General features: G+C 34.7%; 1 protein-coding gene across 1 annotated transcript in view; it reads left to right on the forward strand.

Annotated features, from left to right (window-relative positions):
- Ork1 (open rectifier K[+] channel 1) overlaps positions 1-18200 on the forward strand; it is a 75033-nt gene extending 56833 nt beyond the window's left edge. The window contains exons 2-6 of the mRNA XM_085948873.1: positions 3010-3186; positions 7265-7386; positions 11477-11717; positions 13578-13837; positions 15342-18200. Coding sequence (XP_085804999.1) covers positions 3010-3186; positions 7265-7386; positions 11477-11717; positions 13578-13837; positions 15342-16853 — 2312 coding nt within the window. The 3' untranslated portion in view covers positions 16854-18200. The remainder of the gene's footprint in view (positions 1-3009; positions 3187-7264; positions 7387-11476; positions 11718-13577; positions 13838-15341) is intronic.
- The last annotated feature ends 2139 nt before the right edge of the window (positions 18201-20339 follow it).

Here is a 20339-nt window from a genome sequence, read left to right on the forward strand (position 1 = left end):
AAGAATACATATAATTAGATACACATATTGTTGGTTATTTCTTTTTATTCATTTATCCCTGCCTAACCAAACTATCTAATATATAAAAATTAATATTTGTGTGTTTGTTTGTTCGTATTTAATGCGCAGCCATACCGTTCATCCGATTGCGATAAAACTTTGTAAACCTATTGCTTGCACTTGCGGGAAGAGTATAGGCTATACTAATATATAAAAATGTATGTCTGTCTGTCTGTATGTCTGTGTGTCTGTCCCTTATGCGTTCCTATACCATTCATCCGATTGCAATGAAATTTTGGTAAGTGGCTGTATGCACACCCATGAAGGTTTCTGAATTAGAAAAATCATCATCTTCTTCTTCTTCTTCATTATATTTTCTTTTATTCGTATGGTTCCTATACCATTCATCCGATTGCAATGAAATTTTGGTAAGTGGTTGTATGCACACCCATGAAGGTTTCTGAATTAGAAAAATCATCATCCTCTTCTTCTTCTTCATTCTATCGTCTTTTATTCGTATGGTCCCTATACCATTCATCCGATTGCAATGAAACCTTCGTCAGTTGTTGTGGTAACACCCGCAATGGTTTTTGAATTAATACAACCATCTTCTTCTTCTTCTTCTATTCTATATTCTTCTATTCGTATGCGTTCCTATTCCATTCATCCGATTGCAATAAAATTTTCGTCAGTAATTGTGCCAACACCCGCGAAGGTTTCTGAATTAGCACAACCATCTTCTTCTTCTTCTTCTTCTTCTTCATTTTATCTTCTTTTATTCGTATGGTCCCTATACCATTCATCCGATTGCGATGAAACCTTCGTCAGTTGTTGTGGTAACACCCGCAATGGTTTTTGAATTAGTACAACTATCTTCTTCTTCTTCTATTCTATATTCTTCTATTCGTATTCGTTTCTATTCTATTCATCCGATTGCAATAAAATTTTCATCAGTAATTGTGCCAACACCCGCGAAGGTTTCTGAATTAGTACAACCATCTTCTTCTTCTATTCTATCTTCTATTCGTATGCGTTCCTATACCATTCATCCGATTGCAATGAAATTTTGATCAAGTGTTGTGCTCACGCCGCAAAGGTTTCTGAATTGTTACAACTATTTTCTTTTTCTTCTATTCTATCTTCTTCTATTTGTATGCGTTCTTATACCATTCATCCGATTGCGATGAAATTTTGACCAGTTGTTGTGAGCACGCCCGCAAAGAGTTCTGAATTGATACAACCATTTTCTTCTTCTTTTTCTTCTATTCTATCTTCTTCTATTCGTATGAGTTCTTATACCATTCATCCAATTGCGATGAAATTTTGACCAGTTGTTGTGCGCAAGCCCGCGAAGGTTTCTAAATTAGTACAAACATCTTCTTCTTCTTCTATTCATATGCGTTCCTATACTATTCATCCGATTGCAATGAAACTTTGGTGAGTTGTTGTGCGCACGCCTGCGAAGGTTTCTGAATTAGTACAACCATCATCTTATTCTTCTATTCGAATGCGTTCTTATGCCATTCATCCGATTGTGATGAAATTTTGACCAGTTGTTGTGCGCACGCCCGCAAAGGTTTCTGAATTAGTACAACCATCTTTTTCTTCTTCTATTTGTATGCGTTCTTATGCCATTCATCCGATTGTGATGAAATTTTGACCAGTTGTTGTGCGCACGCCCGCAAAGGTTTTTGAATTAGTACAACCATCTTCTTCTTCTTCTATTCGTATGCGTTCCTATACCATTAAGGTGACGCATCAGTGAAACGCCAAATAATGTTCAACTGTACGCGCGACGAAAATTTGTACTTGCTTCGCATTCATTGAGAGAACGTGGAGTCGGACGCACGTCACTTTGCTGCGTGATGGCGACGGGCCAATTAATTCTAAAATCGTGTAAAGATGACTAAAAACTTTACCCATTTACTTTAAAAAGCAAACATGTCAATGAATATATTATTATTGATACTAATAGAATAATAAACAGAACATAAAATGGACGTATGTTGGATTTATATGAGAAATAATATTTCGTTTGACAGGCGTCATTTTCACCCGCGACCCGCAATCCGCACATCGCCTAGCAACGATCTTTTTAGACCGTGCCTCAACTAATGCATGGCCTTAATCCGATTGCAATGAAACTTTGGTGAGTTGTCATGCGCATGCCCACGAAGATTTCAGAATTAGAAAATCATCTTCTTCTACTATTCGTATGCGTTCCTATACCATTCATCCGAATGCGATGAAACTTTTGTCAGTTGTGTGCGCACACCTGCGAAGGTTTCTAAATTATTATTATATAACATACAAAGTTTGTTGTTTGTTTGTTCCATCCAATTTTGATTTTTTTTTTACTACATATTAATAACATTAATAACGTTTTCATATTTTGGATTCGATTTTAATTTAGTGTTCCTATGTTTGACCTTTACTCCTATTAGAATTATTTTCATATTGCCATATTGTATTACACAGATATTTTAATATTAAAAAAATAATTTCCTCTTATTATTTTTCAAATATCTAAGATAAATATAACCACGAAGCGACCCTGTGCGAAGCCGGGTACTTCAGCTAGTAATAGATAAAAATATTATTCTATCTATCTATCTATAGTTATGTATGATTTAATTATAAATAATTTTAGATATTTTATAGATAGACAAGTATTTTTGACTATTATTTATTATGGCTTGGTGTTGCAGGGTTTAATTGAATTTTAAAATCTTACCAATACCATCTGTAAATTGTTTTATTATTGCAATGAAAACAAATACGTAGGTATGGTATTTAGTATGCACTATTTATGGCGGATCTTAACAGCCTACCTCCATCCTTCGCCACTGGTGCATAATCCGTGTTTCATTTTCGTAGGACACTCACACTTCAAACACCTGAATCAAAATGTAGCGTATTGAATATAGCCTATCGGAATTCTATTTTTATTATCTGTTCTGTGATCTTACAGATTACTCCTAATTAACATTTTCATTTTTTGTTTTTCAGGTTTAATTCAAGAGAATTACTTACCGACAAGCCCTGAATCTCAGTTCGACATCATGTCGAAGCTGACGGAGTACTGTGGGAAGTCGGTCAACAATGTGACTGACGAGGATGAGCCAGCTCCCGTCTGGGACTTCTACCACTCCTTCTTCTTCTCATACACCGTCGTCAGCACAATTGGTAAGTTCAGAGCTGAACAAAATATTTTTTTCACGCTACGAATATAATATTACGTGAGACTACAGTGTGGCCCCCACATCCTGAACCGGGCCCCCAGGCTAGGATCTCTTTCGGCCCCGCCTTCCTATCGCTAAGTATAAAGGCAGTGTGACACTGTACAGCAGTGTTTTCTAAATGGTGTACGCGGTAAAATTAATGTGTATATTTAGTGTTTTTTTTTTGTATATTTTAATACATCCATTTGAACTGTGGAGTTGTCGAGTGTCGATACACAATTAAAAAATTTATCGTACAACCACATAATTTAAAACAATAATATTATTGAAGGAAAATAGCGCCACAGGCGACTTCTTATCTATTGAAGCATATTGGTGTTGTGTGTTAGAAAGTCAGTCACCATAATCCAAGATGGTTAAGCCATTCAAAGCCCCCTGAATGTTCTCCAAAATCTATATACTTTTATAATTAGTATATTTATAATAAACTTTTTTTTTATTCAACGAATAATTCACAAGATTTAAAAATGTAACATTCTAATTATTGAACGTACATATTTTTGAAAACACTTTTGAGAAAATATAATATTATAACCAAATCCACCGTCCACCTAAATTCACCTCACGTTAGTGAAATATATCAATCTCCAAAGCGATTTCATTAAACATGGTTATTGCCCTCCCAATTGGCATCACTAATGGCAGATTAGTTCTGGACCTTGAGAGAACAAAGAACGGATGCCCTAGATTCTTAAGATAATTTTGTCTGAATCTCAACAGCCTATATCCACCCTTTGCCACTGCCATAGTGATCTCTTCTAACTTTCAGAATACAGTAGGGATAGGAGGCTCGTAGCATAATTGGTTAATGCACAGATTGGCGCGACACGAATGGTTGGTTATTATATACGAGATTACAGTAGGGGTTTCCAAAGTAAGCGCTGGTTAACAAGAGCGTTGTAGAATATTTCATTGTGTTTACTATAATATTATGTAGTATGTATCTACTGTTTTGGACAGAATTCTTTTTCCGAAAACAAGTTTTAAAAAAATGTGAAAACGACAGGATTTGTAGTTCCGCAAATCGCCACTAAGACGTCCACAACCATAAGGCTATGTATAGGGTTTAATTTAATGAAGATGTGTGTATAGAATGTGGAAAAATCTATTCACTTTTCTTTACGTATTCAAACATATTGCAAATAATTATTATCAAAAAAATGATATGATATACCTAAGCCATTTATGACAGATAATAAATCTCTTTGATACAATTATTGATTGATTAAGAAAACAAGAGAACTCTAAAATTAGTCGAAATTGTCTTTTGTGTATAGTTATTAATGTTTATCTATAGGCCACATTGATTTATAACCATTACATAATAGTATTGTCAATTTATAATTAATATTCAAAAACTAATCAGGGCTGGATTATGGCCTAGGCCAGCGATGACAAATACGTGGTACACGTAGCCAATTTGGCACGCTAAAATTCTTCGAGGGCACGCCAAAAAAATTAATTCCTTTTATTTTTTAATATTCAAAACGTTTATAGCGGAAAGATGTAAAATCAAAGTGAAATCATGTTGATGTATTAATTGAAATTATTGATTTGCAATCTAATCCTATTTGAACTGAAAATTTTGCAAACATGCGAAAATATATTGAAGAATTGGAATGTCATCAGTTTTCTCAAATTGATGAATCGGAATGCTGAATTATTGAAAACACAATATTTAAAATATGGAAAAGCATGCTTGATACTTTTATATCTGTTAAAAAAACTAGCAATCTCGTTGTTGACCGTTTTTTTTTATTCCACGTATAGGTAGGTACTCATGCGAAAGTATTTTTTTCTATATTGAATCATGTACATTCAAAGACTAGAAATAGGTTGACAACAATGACATTATTAATGGACGACGCACTCAATACAGTAGCTAGCTAGTAAATTCGCGCATTCGCATGTATACGTAGACGTCACGCAATTTCATTATGCGATATCACGCATCGGGAATTTATAGCAATATGACCTTTATTGTAATGGCGTTAGAGCAGTGTTTCTAATGTCAATGTTCATTTGAGCGAACCCGTTCGAACCGAACCATTCGGCAGGCCCAACAAAAAGCATCAGGAATTTATAGCAATAACACCTTTATTGTAATGGCGTTAGAACAGATTATGCCATTCGGCAGACCCGACAATAAAGTGAGCGTCATTTTCTTTTCCAGATGATTCGTCCATATTAATGTCATTGGTTGACAAAGAAGATTCAGCAGCACGTATTAATTTGCAATCAACGACATATCAGCCTAATATAAAAAGTCTCGCAAATAACATGAAACAAAAAACCTCAAACAAAAATTTGTGTGTTAAGGGGGGACATGCTCAGCGTAGGTCAAAATGGAGCTTTTGTTCTATTTTCAAAGCATGATCCTAGACATACCTTAAACGTTGTAGATAATCTATTTATATCATTTTGACGCCTTATTATCCTTTATATTTATTTTAAACATTTGATGACAGCATAAAGTAATTTTATTACATAAAATAGTATTCTTTTAAACCTCTCGCTCTAATGTTTTAGAATATAGTCATATTTCAATACATAAATGTGCAGTGGTGTTAAGATTTTTTACATTTATTAATTTTTAAACCCATTTATAAAACCATCAGTATAATTTATATCGACATTATTATAGTGAAATATTTACGATAAAAAATTACGCGCGTTAACATCATTTTACTCCCTACTTCAATTATAGTTTGTCAATTTATAGCTACGGCCGTACGTTGTAGCTTTATCACTGGGGAATGCCAAAACAAATGGCGCATTTCAAAAAAACACTAATTTATTCTTAGGTCAATAATTATTATAAAGCAATCATTATTCGTAGGACGTTTATCACACTTGAATGGTCAAAGACATAGCTTATAATTAGTATCTTTAGAATTATCTTCAAATGTGTTAATTGCCCATTTTTAACTTTACGAGCTGTTTATTGGCGAATTTACAATCTGCCTGTAAAGTCGCCCAGTGTAATCATCGAATAAGCTAATAAGTAGGTTGTAAACACTCTACCGAGAAAAGTTGAAAGCCGGTCAACTTTACACGCTACACGCCGGTGTGTGGGCCTACTGCGTCTGCGCAGTAGAGCGCAGTACCAACCTCCCGGTAAAAAAACGAACTACGTTCCGTCAAATTAGTCGCTGGCTTGTGGCTTCTCAGCGAATGGAAAGTTTTGTGTGTAATCATCAAATCTCAGTAGCTGAATCGCCCGCTCTTAAATTCGCCAATAAACAGCTCGTAAAGAAGCTCAATGTAATTGAGGCTTTACCAATGTACCTACCCAATTCTTTTTATATTCAATTAATACGATTTAGATAATATCTTGTGTATGCCTAAAAATGAATGGCACGCGCCACAAATTAAAAAAAAAATCGGCTTATTTTGGCACGCCGATCAAATCCTATTTGCCATCCCTGGCCTAGACAGACTAGGCAATATTGTCTAGAGGCCGTGTTTTATTACGAATTTATATGAATTGGAAGTATACCAATTATCCCTTTTTACAGCACATTACCTCTTTTTCTATATTAGACCACACAGTATATATATATTATAAAAGCCGAATATTTGTTTAAATTACCTATCTTCCCAATTCCAATTTTAAATTTTCACTACAGATAAAGTTTGCATATTTTGGATTCGACTTAATAATTTGATGTTCTTTTATTTGACTTTAGCCGTCAGTATTGTTTTTATTTTGACATATTGTTTGCTTAGATAATATTATATACTAATATTTAATATTAAATAATGTCATTATTATTGTTTTAATAACTAAGATAAATGTATATCGATCAATAAAGCGATCTCGTGCGAAGCCGTCTACTTCAGTTAAAGTATGTATAGGTAAACCTACATAAACGAAAGTGTAAATTTCGGTTCCCATAATTAATTGGAAAAGCTCACCAAACGAGAAAAACGCGTGTCGTAGAAACAATGACGTGATGCATATCAAGTGATAGACTATTATATTATATAAAATAAAGTAATATATTTTTTATATTTTTCAGGTTATGGAAACTTGGCACCAACGAATACACTCGGAAGAATTCTGATGATATTCTACGGTATCTTCGGCATCCCCATCAATGGTATTCTTTTTGCCAATTTGGGGGGTTACTTTGGGAATACAGTGAGTGTTTTTTTTTTTAATTTTAAATTGATATATAATTTATTCTTGATTATTATTTTGACGATATTCATTGTAGTCGGTGAATGGTGTACACATTTGGGATTGCAATATTCTCTTTTCTGAACTCTCTCGTAAAGATTTTTGGGCCCGTCTACAAGGATGGCATTTGACGACACGTTACCTAAACCCTTTGATGAGCGTGTTGTCATCAAATTTATTAAAACCAAACGTTTGAAATGAGCCACTGCATTATAAGTATATATATATTTTTTAATAAACAGCGCATGCAGTTATGAAATAAAATATATAAAAAACAACCGTAAATCAGAATACATGGAATAATGATTTTAAAATGTTACAATGTGCACAACGATATCCAAATACAATAAATACTTTATCGTTAAATTTTAAATTAAAAAAAAAAAGAAAAAGTATATAAGCATATCAAATAACTATGAAGTTGAGTAAAAAAGGACTAGAAAAAATCATTTAATTCAATGCTTGAGTTTTTGAACATGTCAATAGAAAACTATTCGAATGATGATGCATCCTTGGTATTGGAGGATAAACAGATAAGTTGGATTTAAAAAGATCAACGTGAAAAGGGTTTTTGACTGCCTAGTAGGGACACGATACTGGACCATATATACTCATCTGTTTTAGGCACTTTAAAATTGAATTTACAGTTTTAAATATACCCAAAAGGTCAGCTATTTGTTGCCTTGTTTTTGACGTGGATAAATCAGTTATCTCAGCAGAACTGATTAATAACATTATCTCTTTCAAAATTTGAAAACATCTCATGCATATACACACTAGGAAAAAATTTGTAGAAAACAATTCGACACCCGACGGGACTTGAACCTGTATCTGCTGGATTCACGCCAGTATGCTTTTCCAATTACGCTACGGGCATCTTACTAAATAAAGGCGATTAAAACTAGTAGTTTTTACATGAAATGCTTATCGAATTACGTTATAATGTTGGCTATCGGTTTTAGTATATTAAATTAAGGTAGGTATCAATTAATTCCTTAATTACTAACTGACGCCACGGATTACTCCATTATTTAGTTTTTATACGGTACTTAGACTTGCTAAAAAATAATACACTATTTATTTTATTCAACGAATAAGACACAAGATTTGAGAATGTAACATTGTATATAATATTAAATTTATGGAATGTTATATTCTCAGATCTTATTCGTTGAATAAAAACAAAATAGTTTATTATAATATCTCTTTCCATAAACATTTAAGATATTCCGTTAGGCATAAAGCCCATTGACGCAGCGAGTGCGGCGCTCGCGCAAAATTTCTACAAGTGGCGCGTAAATCAACGAAAATACAACGTAATCAAATACGCCAGCGCCCACTGGATTTCACGACGCATTATACGCGCACGCCGCATGAATCATCGTTTTCAAAATTACGCTGCTCGAGGCGTTGTCGACGGACGGGCGAAAAGCAATTATTTAATAACAGAGAATCATTGTTTAATTTTATTGCGTGTTCAGTTTATCGCTGGTTGAATAATGTCGTCGTAAATTTTAATTACAAGCCCCGAAATAATATAATAGTTTTATTGCTTTGTTATGAGAGGCGCTGTAATAATATTTATTTTGTGCTGCTTGGGCCGCATATTACATAGGTGAAGGGTAATGCGCGGGAAGAGACGTGTGATTATGGTTATGAATAAACACTGCATTCGCCGACTTCGCCCGCTCGACGCGTTCTGTGAGCGCTATCGCTAAGGGTGAAGTGATTTGCATACTGTACGTCTTCGGTACGTGGATATTTTGAATGGGTAGTAAAATCAAGCTCATAGAGCCTGCGAGCGACTACAGATCTATCAGTTAAAATTAACTATTGTTGTAATAGTCCGGAGATAAAACGGTTATCTTTATTAGTCATTCGATAGTTGAAAAAAGCATATATGTGTGCCTGCTTTTGATGGAGGTATCACATTTTTTCTGCCAGGTATTCAGCGCTTCATCCAGCATCATTAGACGATAAGTTCGCTTTTTCATTAATAGTTTTTCACCATCAAGGTGGCCTTCACAACGCACGCCTTTGAGTACCACCTGTGTTTCGATGTTTATCAAGAAATCAATCACAATAAAGATATTAATAAACCATTTCTTTTATTCAATGAATTCCATATATTGAACATACATAACTTGAAAACACCTCAGAAACTGGAAAAAATCATATTTGAAAAAAAAAGAAACTCGACGGGTTTGAACATGTATGACCATTGGTGTCGCGCCAATCTGTGCATTAACCAATTATGCTACGAGCCTGCTATCTAATTACGAGAATTTGAACTAGTAGGTTATACGTGAAATGCTTATCAAATTGCGTTATTGTTGACTATAGGTCTTTGTGTATTAAATCAAGCAATAGTAATTACTTTAATTAATTACTAACCGACGTTCGTTATAACGCCTATTTGAACTTGCTAACAATTTTTAATAAACCATTTTTTTTACTCAATGAATAATTCACAAAATTTTGAGAATATAACATTCCATATATTGAACATACATAACTTGAAAACAAATCAGATATTATACAAACTAGATAAAATCATATTTGAAAAAAAAATGCACACATTGGCGCGACACCAAGTGTTGGTTATACGGGTTCAAACCCGTCGAGTTTCGTATTTTTTTCAAATATGATTTCTTCTAGTGGGTATCTATTATATATCTGAGGTGTTTTCAAAAGATATTAATGTTTTTTTACAACATAGATCTGATAAGACCATCTATATCAATCTATTGCACATCGATATCAAGTACCATGTTACCTTATCGAAGGATTTTCTAACAGATATCCATGGTGAATTTTTACACCATATCTTTACCACAACAATGGTTTAGATCCAGATTAGATTACATAACACGTATCTTTGTGATAATGCAGTTTTGTTCACGTGTGTATTATGCCGCCTGGGTTTTTGAAGATTTTGATTTTGACGCATGTGTCATGTTCGTATATTTCTTTTGCGTATTAAAAATATGATTGCTACCATTTTTCCAACTAGTCATAAGTACTTACTTATTATAACCTTCAGACTATGGGTTACCTTCCAATAAAAGACAGCGATGTGTGATTTCATTCAAGGACAGAGATTTGATTAAGAATTACAATACCGTATGAATATACCAATACCGATATTTCGATATTTCCTATTGAAGACCTACCGGTATTTGTGAAATATATGGGAAAAAACAGAATTCTCTAGCAATAATTAATATAGATATAAAAATTTCTAAATGGGTGCATATTTTATAATATGCAATCTTTTAAAAATAGTTAAAGGTAAGATATAGTAGACTGTTTACAAATACCAGTTAGTTAAACTATTGGCACTTTCTTTATGATTATACAAATGAACAGTATTTAACTAGAATTTTAGATATATCTACTTAAAAATATACCGGACAACTTCTAAAACCCGCGAACGACTGGCGAAAATATTTGGATAAATTAAAAATTACAGAAGTAGGTACCTACCTACCTTTAATCTGCACGTGTCGTTGCTAGTCACCAGGGAAATCGAACGGCAACGGAAGTAAACCAGACATCGCGTAACCCGACAAAAAATTACAGTCCTGTTAAACTTTTTATGATAATTAATACTTTTTGTTTCCACTTTCAATACTGAATACTTATATCAGTATTGTCTGATTTTTAAAACCGGTATTACTGGGATACCGGTATTGCAATCCCTAGATTTGATAGTGTAATAGCACAGTTTAACCAGACTGCTATAATTATTCAAAATTACTAATTAACAATGCTATCTTATCAAAATACTTTATTGGCCATGAGGTCCAATAATACTAGTGTAGTGAAACAGTAGTGTAATTAGTAATATAATGAAAACAATCGTAAATACCCAGACTTTGAGAAAAAATCAAATAAATATATTGCGACCTCATCGGGAATCGAATCTCATTCAATGAGGGAAAGCTATTATTATCTCTAAGCATAGAAACTTTTAACTTTCTGATTTCTTATTCCCTAATACTATGAAGAATAATTTTATAATTAATTGTATGTTTTATCTTCATTTCAGTTCAGCGGCCTCTACAAACGTTATAAGGAAAAAAATCCATCGTCAGGGTCGAACATAGACTACCAGGTCCGCAGGTTTGGTCTCGTTGGCCAAATCTCCATGTACCTGATCCCCGGCTTCCTGTTCTTTATATTCCTTCCGGCTATTCTCTTCGTCATATTTGAGGGTTGGGATTACGCCTTGGCAGTCTACTATGCCTTCGTCACCCTGACGACTATAGGGTTCGGAGACTATGTGGCAGGTAAAATTCAAATATATTTTTATTTAGAATATAATCCACACCCAACGTTAATTATACATACCTACTTATAGCATTGATAAAAAAATTTGATGTGAGTACCAAATGTTGTTTATTTAATGCGTGCGTGCTACCTGTGGCTGTGAGATATGGCATCTTACTAAGCTTCAAGAGTCTCGGATTTTGAGCTTTGAGAATCGATGTCTCCGCCGAATCTTAGGGGTACATAGGTACGACCGCGTTACAAACACCCGAGTTCGTGAGCAGACACAGCAGCCTTCGGTGATTGAGGTTACCGCGAAGAGACGCTTTACGTGGCTGGGACACGTGTTCCGGATGCCGCCAAAGAGTGCGACACTTCGTACCCTTGTGGCACAGGCTTAAGGGCTCCGTCGCCGTGGCCGGCCGGCCCTCCCTCACCCTGCAGCGGTGCTACAAAAGCGACCTACGTGCTGCAGGTCTGACATGGCGGGGTGCGCAATAGTTGGCGATGGACCGAGGGAAGTGGCGCGAACTTGTGCTTGCCCTATGCCCCAATGTTGGGACGTGATAAGGTGGAAGAAGAAGAATAATAAACGGCTCGGAGGTTGATAAAATGTTATAAAATACAACATGACAAGGCACCAGAATTATTTTGTACGATCGTATTAAACGGTTTAAAGTTTCTGTAATATTATATTTCGAATACAAATATTATACTTACATGATTGCGTTGATTATGTCTTTCAATAAAAATGCTTAAAAAAGTGTTTCAGTGATTCACTGGCAAAATGAAAATATATAGACGTAGAACTACACTATTGTCAGTGTTTTAGCAAGAAGTACAACGTAACCATCCAAATTGGTTGAGATCTCACGGAGTTGTTCACAAAAAAATGGCATACGGAACGCAGTTATCGATTCTTGTTTTTCTCCGACCGTCCCGCTAATTTTGAAAGTCCGACCGGTTTTTATATGATCTTTACAGTCAGGACTCATTTGTTTCATCATCATCAGCCGGGATCAATTAACTTCTGGATAAAGATCTCCCCATAGGTCTATCCACTCTTGTCTGTCCCTAATTCTTCGCTGCCACGTACATCCACCGAACTTTCTGAGCTCGTCTTTCCAGCATGTTTTAGGCCATTTTAGGGCATCCATGTGGACTTTTTTTTTCATTTAATCGTTACAGGGTACAATCACTTTGAACCCCTGGAAAATCCGCCACTGTTCATCGGCGTAGGGGGCGCTATATCAATCTACCCCTGGCATCACGGATTGTAATTTAGTATTGTAAAATTGTTTTATGACATACTTACCTACTTTGATAATAATAATTTAAAATCATTTTTTTTATTTAATAAGACAATAATAAATAATTACAAGATAAAAAGAACGTTTTATATACCACGTTTTTAAATTTTCTGTTGAATCATATAAACTTGACAATTCTATGTATTAATAATTTAGGAAAAATAATGCAATTGTCAACAAATCATTTGTTTGCTATTTTGCAACAAACAAATATAGAATACTGAAATGTCATTTTGATTTCCATAGTAACGCTCGGATATATTAATAATTTAGTTGCTAAGACCACCCCCTTAGCAACCAATAATAGTGAATTGGATTACGGATTTCTTCCGAAATAACTTTTCATACAAAACAGAATTAACTGAAAATTAATTCAATTCTGCTTAAAGATAGCTAAAAGTATTAATGAATGCATTGGCATCGTGTTATGATATATTCTAAAAGTTTCAAATGTCTAGCTAGTCGGGAAGTTAGTTAAAAATCGATTGCAAGATTTGTACTGGACAAGCAACCACCGGACAAACAAGAATATGAGCTAATAAAAACGTTGTAATAATAAAAATATTCCAGGAATAACGGACAAAGGCTACGGCGTCTACTTCACAATCTACAAGATATTCCTGATCTTCTGGATCACGTTCGGCCTCGGCTACCTCGTCATGGTGTTCGGCTTCATCACGCGAGGTCTGCACTCCAAGAGGATGCAGCAGCTAGAGCACAAGCTGGCGCAGAACCTCAAAGAGACACACTCCAAGATCTGGAACGGCGTCACCAAGGACGTGGGATACCTTCGAAGGATGCTGAACGAGATCTACATGATGAGGTTCAAGGTGATTAGAATTTTGTTATACAGTGTTTTTTTCTATTATAGAGAGGGCAACCAACAGAATTACTACCAGATTTAACTATGTATATAAACTGTTTATCATCCCGATTAATAATTGTCATCACACCATATTATCACGTCTTTTTGGGGTCCCTTATATCAGCTCTTTATATCAGGGGTGACGAACTTTTTCCTGTCGGAAGGCCGCATTCATTTATCTTAAATCAAATAAGACCGCATTTAAGAAACATAAGTACACAAAAATGCATGTATAGTCATCCCTCAATTTACGCGGTAAATAGGGTTCCAAATGAATTTTTAAGAAAAAAAGTTATTTTTTTCAAAAAAATTGCGTTTTTTTTTGTTTTTTCTCGACTCGAGTGTACTTACATTATTTTTTAAATGAAGGAAAACAATGAAATTTATTAATTATGGGTTTACCCTTTAAAATGTATACATACATTATAATTTAAGTACATATTATATTTACACGGATATAGTAAATATTTAAAATTATTGAAAACTATTCATTAATTTGACAGCTTTTAATGACTGTGCTGTGTCTGCTTTTTCTCGGAAAGCATTGGAATATTTGGTTGCAGCATAGAAGTCCGCAGTTCAGTTGATCCTCTAAATGGGTATCTGTCAATAATTGTGACCTGAATCGTGTCTTCATTAAGGTTAGATAGGATCTACGGGATTTTATTATATTATAAATTTATATGTCAAAACGCAAAAAAATATATAAATATAATCTAATATATTTTAATAAAAAGTTATATAAAAATAAAAAGGATTTATTTGGTCAAATTTGGATTCAGTCAAAAGGGCACACTTAAGACCCTAAAAGGCCGCAAGCGTCCTTAAGGTCGTATGTTCGTCACCCCTGGACTAGCCCATAATTATGTGACATCAGAAATTGCTGTCGACTAAATTTTAAAAAAGTTGAATTATAATTTAGAATAATTGAACTATTCTGAGTATATTTTATTCATAAAGAATATAGTCAAGTTCCAAAATTAGAAAAAAACGTTAGAAAATGTACATCATGTTCATCATCGGCTCAACAAGCCAATGTGTAACTTGGTTTCTTCCACGATACGTCTGTTTCTATGAAAATTTCTATGGCTTATATCTTATGGAACTCAGGGAATTTGAATGACTTCCGATCTACCAGGAAGAAAGATCTTGAGAGGTTTAGTATCTTTCATATTTCATATTTTACACTTTCACAGTTTGAGACTACAGGGGGACCATTGCACAATGCATGAAGTTCGTAGTTGTAACTTCCTCGCATACGGCTCTGAAGCCCCAACACTTCGATTCATATGGCATCAACATGCGCACCGACGAGGGTTTCGTCGAGGTTTATATATTTTTTTTTCATTTGAGAGGAGTATTGACGTGAAGTATCTCTTATAAGGCATAAGATATAGTGGGATTTGATTTCCAGTAAAATTCGTAATCTCAAATTTGTGAATTTTGACTTGGTCTTTTTTATTCTACAGCCCGTTTACCGTGATGAATTTCCCGCTCCACGACTCCACCGCAGTTCAAGTTGTCCGTCTCTCTCCTTTGCCAAGAAGGGAACCCCAGAAGCAGAGTCGGCAGAACAGTCTCCTGAATTTGTCCGCCGAAGAGCCAATTCCGAAGCGTTCCCTCCAAAACTAAATGAACTGCAGAGAGTCCAGTCAGATACTGACCTTCTCGCCATCGATAGGACGAAGACATTCGCAGCGAGCGCCATCATGCAACCTGCTGAACTTTTAGCAAGAGTCGTGGATGCTTTAGGAAGTCTCCATAACGAAGATGATGACTTCCCAGAAGATGGAGGGATTCATGGATTCAGCGATGATGAGATTCTTGCAAGTGAACGTGAAGATTCAGGGTGGAGTATGGGAGGAGAACGAATGCATGCTGATCCTCCGAGAGTTCCAAGAGCTAGAGCTGTCAGTGAAGTTAAAGTATCCATGCCGAATCAAGGTGACAGATTTTACAGTAATAGTGAGTGGACTTGGTCGAGTCCTGCTGCGTCAGGAAAGATTAAGGAGATTATGAAGGCAAGACGGTTTGGTAAAATGTCAGCACCTACAATACCAACCATCGCCGTGACAAGCGAGACTGGTGTCGATAAGAGTTCTTCGAAGACAATTTTGGGTAAATTGAATCCTTTCAGAAGACAAAGTACTAAGGGTAAATTGAATTTGACTTCAAGTAAGAATTCTGTGAATGTTGCGGAAGGTAATAATATGACTCCTGCTGAATATCTTCGAAGAACAGCGATCGGCAGAGGAAGCGCTGCACCAGCTTACAAATATCTGGCTGACACCCGAGCGGGAAGAGCGTCGAGGATTTCATTACCTTCAGAGAACGCCGATTTACTTGAGCAGACTACGATTGCCGACCTAATCAGAGCCTTAACAGCATTACATTCCGGTAATACTCCAGATGTACCAAGGAGGAAAATGGGAACTGCAAGTTTGACACCACCACAATTCCCTTCGTTACTGTCATTATTCCCCCCTGTCACACCACCAGATTCTGTCACAAATCAAAGACGTAGATTCTCTGTACATCCAGCAGTAATAACTCCAGACGGCGGAAGGCGTACTTCTATGACACCGGCTGCCGCGCTGCCTCCAGCAGTATCAAGACGTCGTTTCTCTTTACATCCAGCAGCTTCTACAAATCCTATTCCATCTTCATCGTTTACTCCGACGTTATCTCCTTTGGTATCGAGAACTGTTATTCATCAACGCAGAGGTTCACTCCTTACGCCTCCTCCTCCATATTCTTCGAATGCGATGGAAGTTTCTAGTGCGGGATTGCTAGAGAGACGAAGAATGGCAGGAGGACGTCGGTTGTCATTGAGAGGTACTCCAAGTCCTAGGGCTCGCCGACCCATCTTTCCTCCGCGTATTATCGAAGGAAGGGCGCAGCATACGAGAACTCGTCATGAAAGCCTTTCAGATTTCTCAGTAGAAGGTTTGGGAAGACAGAATTCATCCAGTGAGACATAGTCAATATTTTTTCAGTTTCTGATAATCAACATTCCTATTTTATGTATGAAACTGTGGCCATAGTAATTTATATTAAAATATCCATATATTTTGGATTTAGGTATTAAAATTAGCAAAAATAATAATTAATTACCTAGCAGAAATACTATGAAATAAATTATTGTAAAGAATAACAAGTAAGTTTGTCAAGATTTAAAAAATTAGTTTTAAAAAATGTTACCAATGAAAATCTTTTATAAAACTGCTGGTGTTTGTTTCTATTATTTAGAAAATTCATTTCTTGTGAAACATAATATCCAAAGCGGACAAAAAATTATTTTGTTTAGTGGAAATTATTGTTATTTTTTTAGATTTATCTATTATTTTATGATGCGTAAAACTCTCAAAAATACAGGTTGTGTAGCCAATTGTGCCTAACATTAATTTTAAGATATTATTAACCGTAGTGAAAAAATATGTAAATACCTACCTAGTATTAGTAAATTACTCCACGTAAATCGCACGGTTCTAATAGAAAAAAATAATTACTTACTTAGTTAACTTATAGTAATAAATTATTGTTTTTATTAACCGTTTAAAATCGTCGCTATAATATATTCTCATTATGAGAGTTATAAAAGATTTGAAGAAACATTGAAATAAAACACCTGTGTACTAACACGTTTTATAATATCACAGATGAGAATAATTCATGTTTCATTTTTTAAATTCATTTAAACTTACCTATGGAAATCGATTTGCAAAATAATGTATAGGTAACATCTCGTCGCTGTAGGATTGGTTTGTCGAATAGACTAGATGTCGAATGTTCAGGAGACGAGAAACAAATTTCATTATCCTATATTTAAATACATGGAAGTATTTAAACTGTTGTTTTACAGCATATGAATGCTGTATTCATTGCAAAGTAATTTGAAGAAAAGGATGGTTCTGGTCCATTTAAATACAAAAAAACATTCTGCATTAAAAGGTCGATTTCGACAAAAACGGATATTCGAGAAACCAATCCTATAGCGACGATCTGACATTTCAACGCTAGTTATAAGAACATACCTAATAATATGTAAAACCTAAAATATAAGAGATATTATATTTATAAAATATATTAGCATAACTTAGTTTTTATTAAACTGTAGTTCATATAAAATAATATATGTAATATATTTTTAAATAGTTAATTAATACATTGTATTTATTATTGTTATGAATTAAGCCAGTGTTTGCCAAACTGTGGTACACGTAGGTACCCCAGGGGGTATACGAAAGATTTTAAGGGGTTACGCTGTTGACATAATATGTTATTATTTTTACAAAAAAGGTATCGGCGATTCAAGAAGTCGCACGTAGTGCGTATTTTTGAACCATGTCCGATCCTAACAAGATCATATTGTGGATACCCACAGAGTGGATGTTGTATTAAAAGATTTTGTTTTTACGATAAAATTGATATTGGCCACTTGCTCAACCTAATAATCTGAATCCAAACAAACGTTTAAAAAACAACATGTTATTTTTTTGTTAGATAACATTATCCGTTTGGCCATCATGGTTGATGGTATGTACAGTACGCCAAAAATTATATAATTTTCCATTTGAATCATTTTATAAGAAATAGGTAGATTAAATTAAAATACATAAAAAATCTTAGATTAATTATTGCTCTCATTTTTTTTTTGTTTTTCATAAATCGCGTTGTTAGTTTCCCTACGTGGGATACTCCAGTGAAATGTATGTCCCTAAAGGGGTACTGGCATATTGTCAGTTTGGGAAACACTTAATAAATTATACAATCAGATGTATATCTCATCTGATATCGAGTATGGTCATTGATCACCGTAGTATTAAAAATTGATATTGCTGACGTACAACGAAAATCTATTAACTGACACATTTGTGAACCTTAAAAATAGAAAATTATTTCAAGCGATCCTTATTTGATTTATTAATTTTAGATTGAGTGAAAAAAAAAGTTTTTTTAACCTTTCCTTTACGACGCTATAAATTCATTCCGTTTCGGTGATGTCACCCTGGGTTACCGTATAAGATTCACTAATATTTCTATAAATTTAATCCTTGCATACTATGAGTCATAATAATAACTCTGTCTTACAACTAATGAGTATGTCTCCCTTTGTCTTATATCCTTTTAGATCTATCCCTTTGGGATGCGGCGCTATCTTTTCAATGTTCATTTATAATAATTTAATGACAGGTAAATGAAGTCTGATGAACATCTATCAATTATATGTACCTATTTACTGGATAATTCTATGTTTTGAAAATAATAACATTTTGATTAGATGTAATATTGATGATTGTATTAATAGCTGAAATATGAAGATGGCTGCGTAACCTAAGGTAAAATTACAATAACGGGAGTGTTAAATATTCAATTCAGTAAAAACCATTTTTATTTGCTAAAATCCATATGTAAAAACACTCAATAATATAAAATGTAATATTTTATTACTGAATGAACTACGAATTACAAATTGATTATTCATTGTAAAATCTATTTAAAAAAATTCTTAAGTATGGTTCACGTAATTAATGGATTTTCATTATATGGTAACAATATATTATTATAAAATATATACTATTAATATCTCATGTAGTTTTTATTTACTATTTAATAAACCTACCTATATAAGATATAAGCAATTTTAAATTATATTAATTATCATGTACATACCTTAATTTAAGTACAAATTTACAAAATTAATTCTGTAACTCGTGGCCAGAATGCTTTAAGTCTAAATTTTCCGGAAATGAGTTAAGTATCTACCCTATAGTTTTTGTATCTACCTAATGCAGGCGCTTCATTGACGAGCCACAAGCCACTGACGACAATAACCCCCGTTTCAGATGCGACACCGGTGTCACGCTCGTATATAATAAGGAGGCCTTTGTATTCGAATGAAAGGGCCTTTGTATTATGTTTATGAACGCCCCGAGCTAATAAGTCAAAGCGTGTCCGGCACACTTTTCCGTCGGCCGCTACATTCTCAAGCCGCCGATACACATGTTTTTATGACCGCAGCCAGTTTTATGTTCTAATTTATATCGCGAAATTATGCGTTGACTCATTAGCTCTGAGCGTTCATAAACATAATACAAAGGCCCCTTTTTTAGAATACAAACGCCTCCTTATTATATATGAGCGCGACACTAGTGTCCCGTCTGAAACGGGGGTAGAAGCCGTTTCGCACGTGACACCTGTGGCAAGCCACCGGCGTGGCGAGATTCCGCATTTACATATAAATGAACGCGACACTCGTATGTCCCCGTCTGAACGCGCCCATTAATTTTTGTGTAAATGCAGCCGCTTGATACACAGGTATCCCGTGTGAAACGGCTCTAAGTCGTCCGATTTGTCTGTACTCTGCCACTGACCAATGGACGATGAACGAACGAATAAAAAAGTCGAACTTTGACAGTTCGTATAGATATATATATTCTTCGATAGAAAAATATCGTAATGTCTTC

This window comes from Rhyacophila brunnea, unplaced genomic scaffold, assembly GCF_057557595.1.
Source record: "Rhyacophila brunnea isolate RB1 unplaced genomic scaffold, BYU_Rbru_1.0 scaffold_21, whole genome shotgun sequence".
Taxonomy (NCBI): Eukaryota; Metazoa; Arthropoda; class Insecta; order Trichoptera; family Rhyacophilidae; genus Rhyacophila; species Rhyacophila brunnea.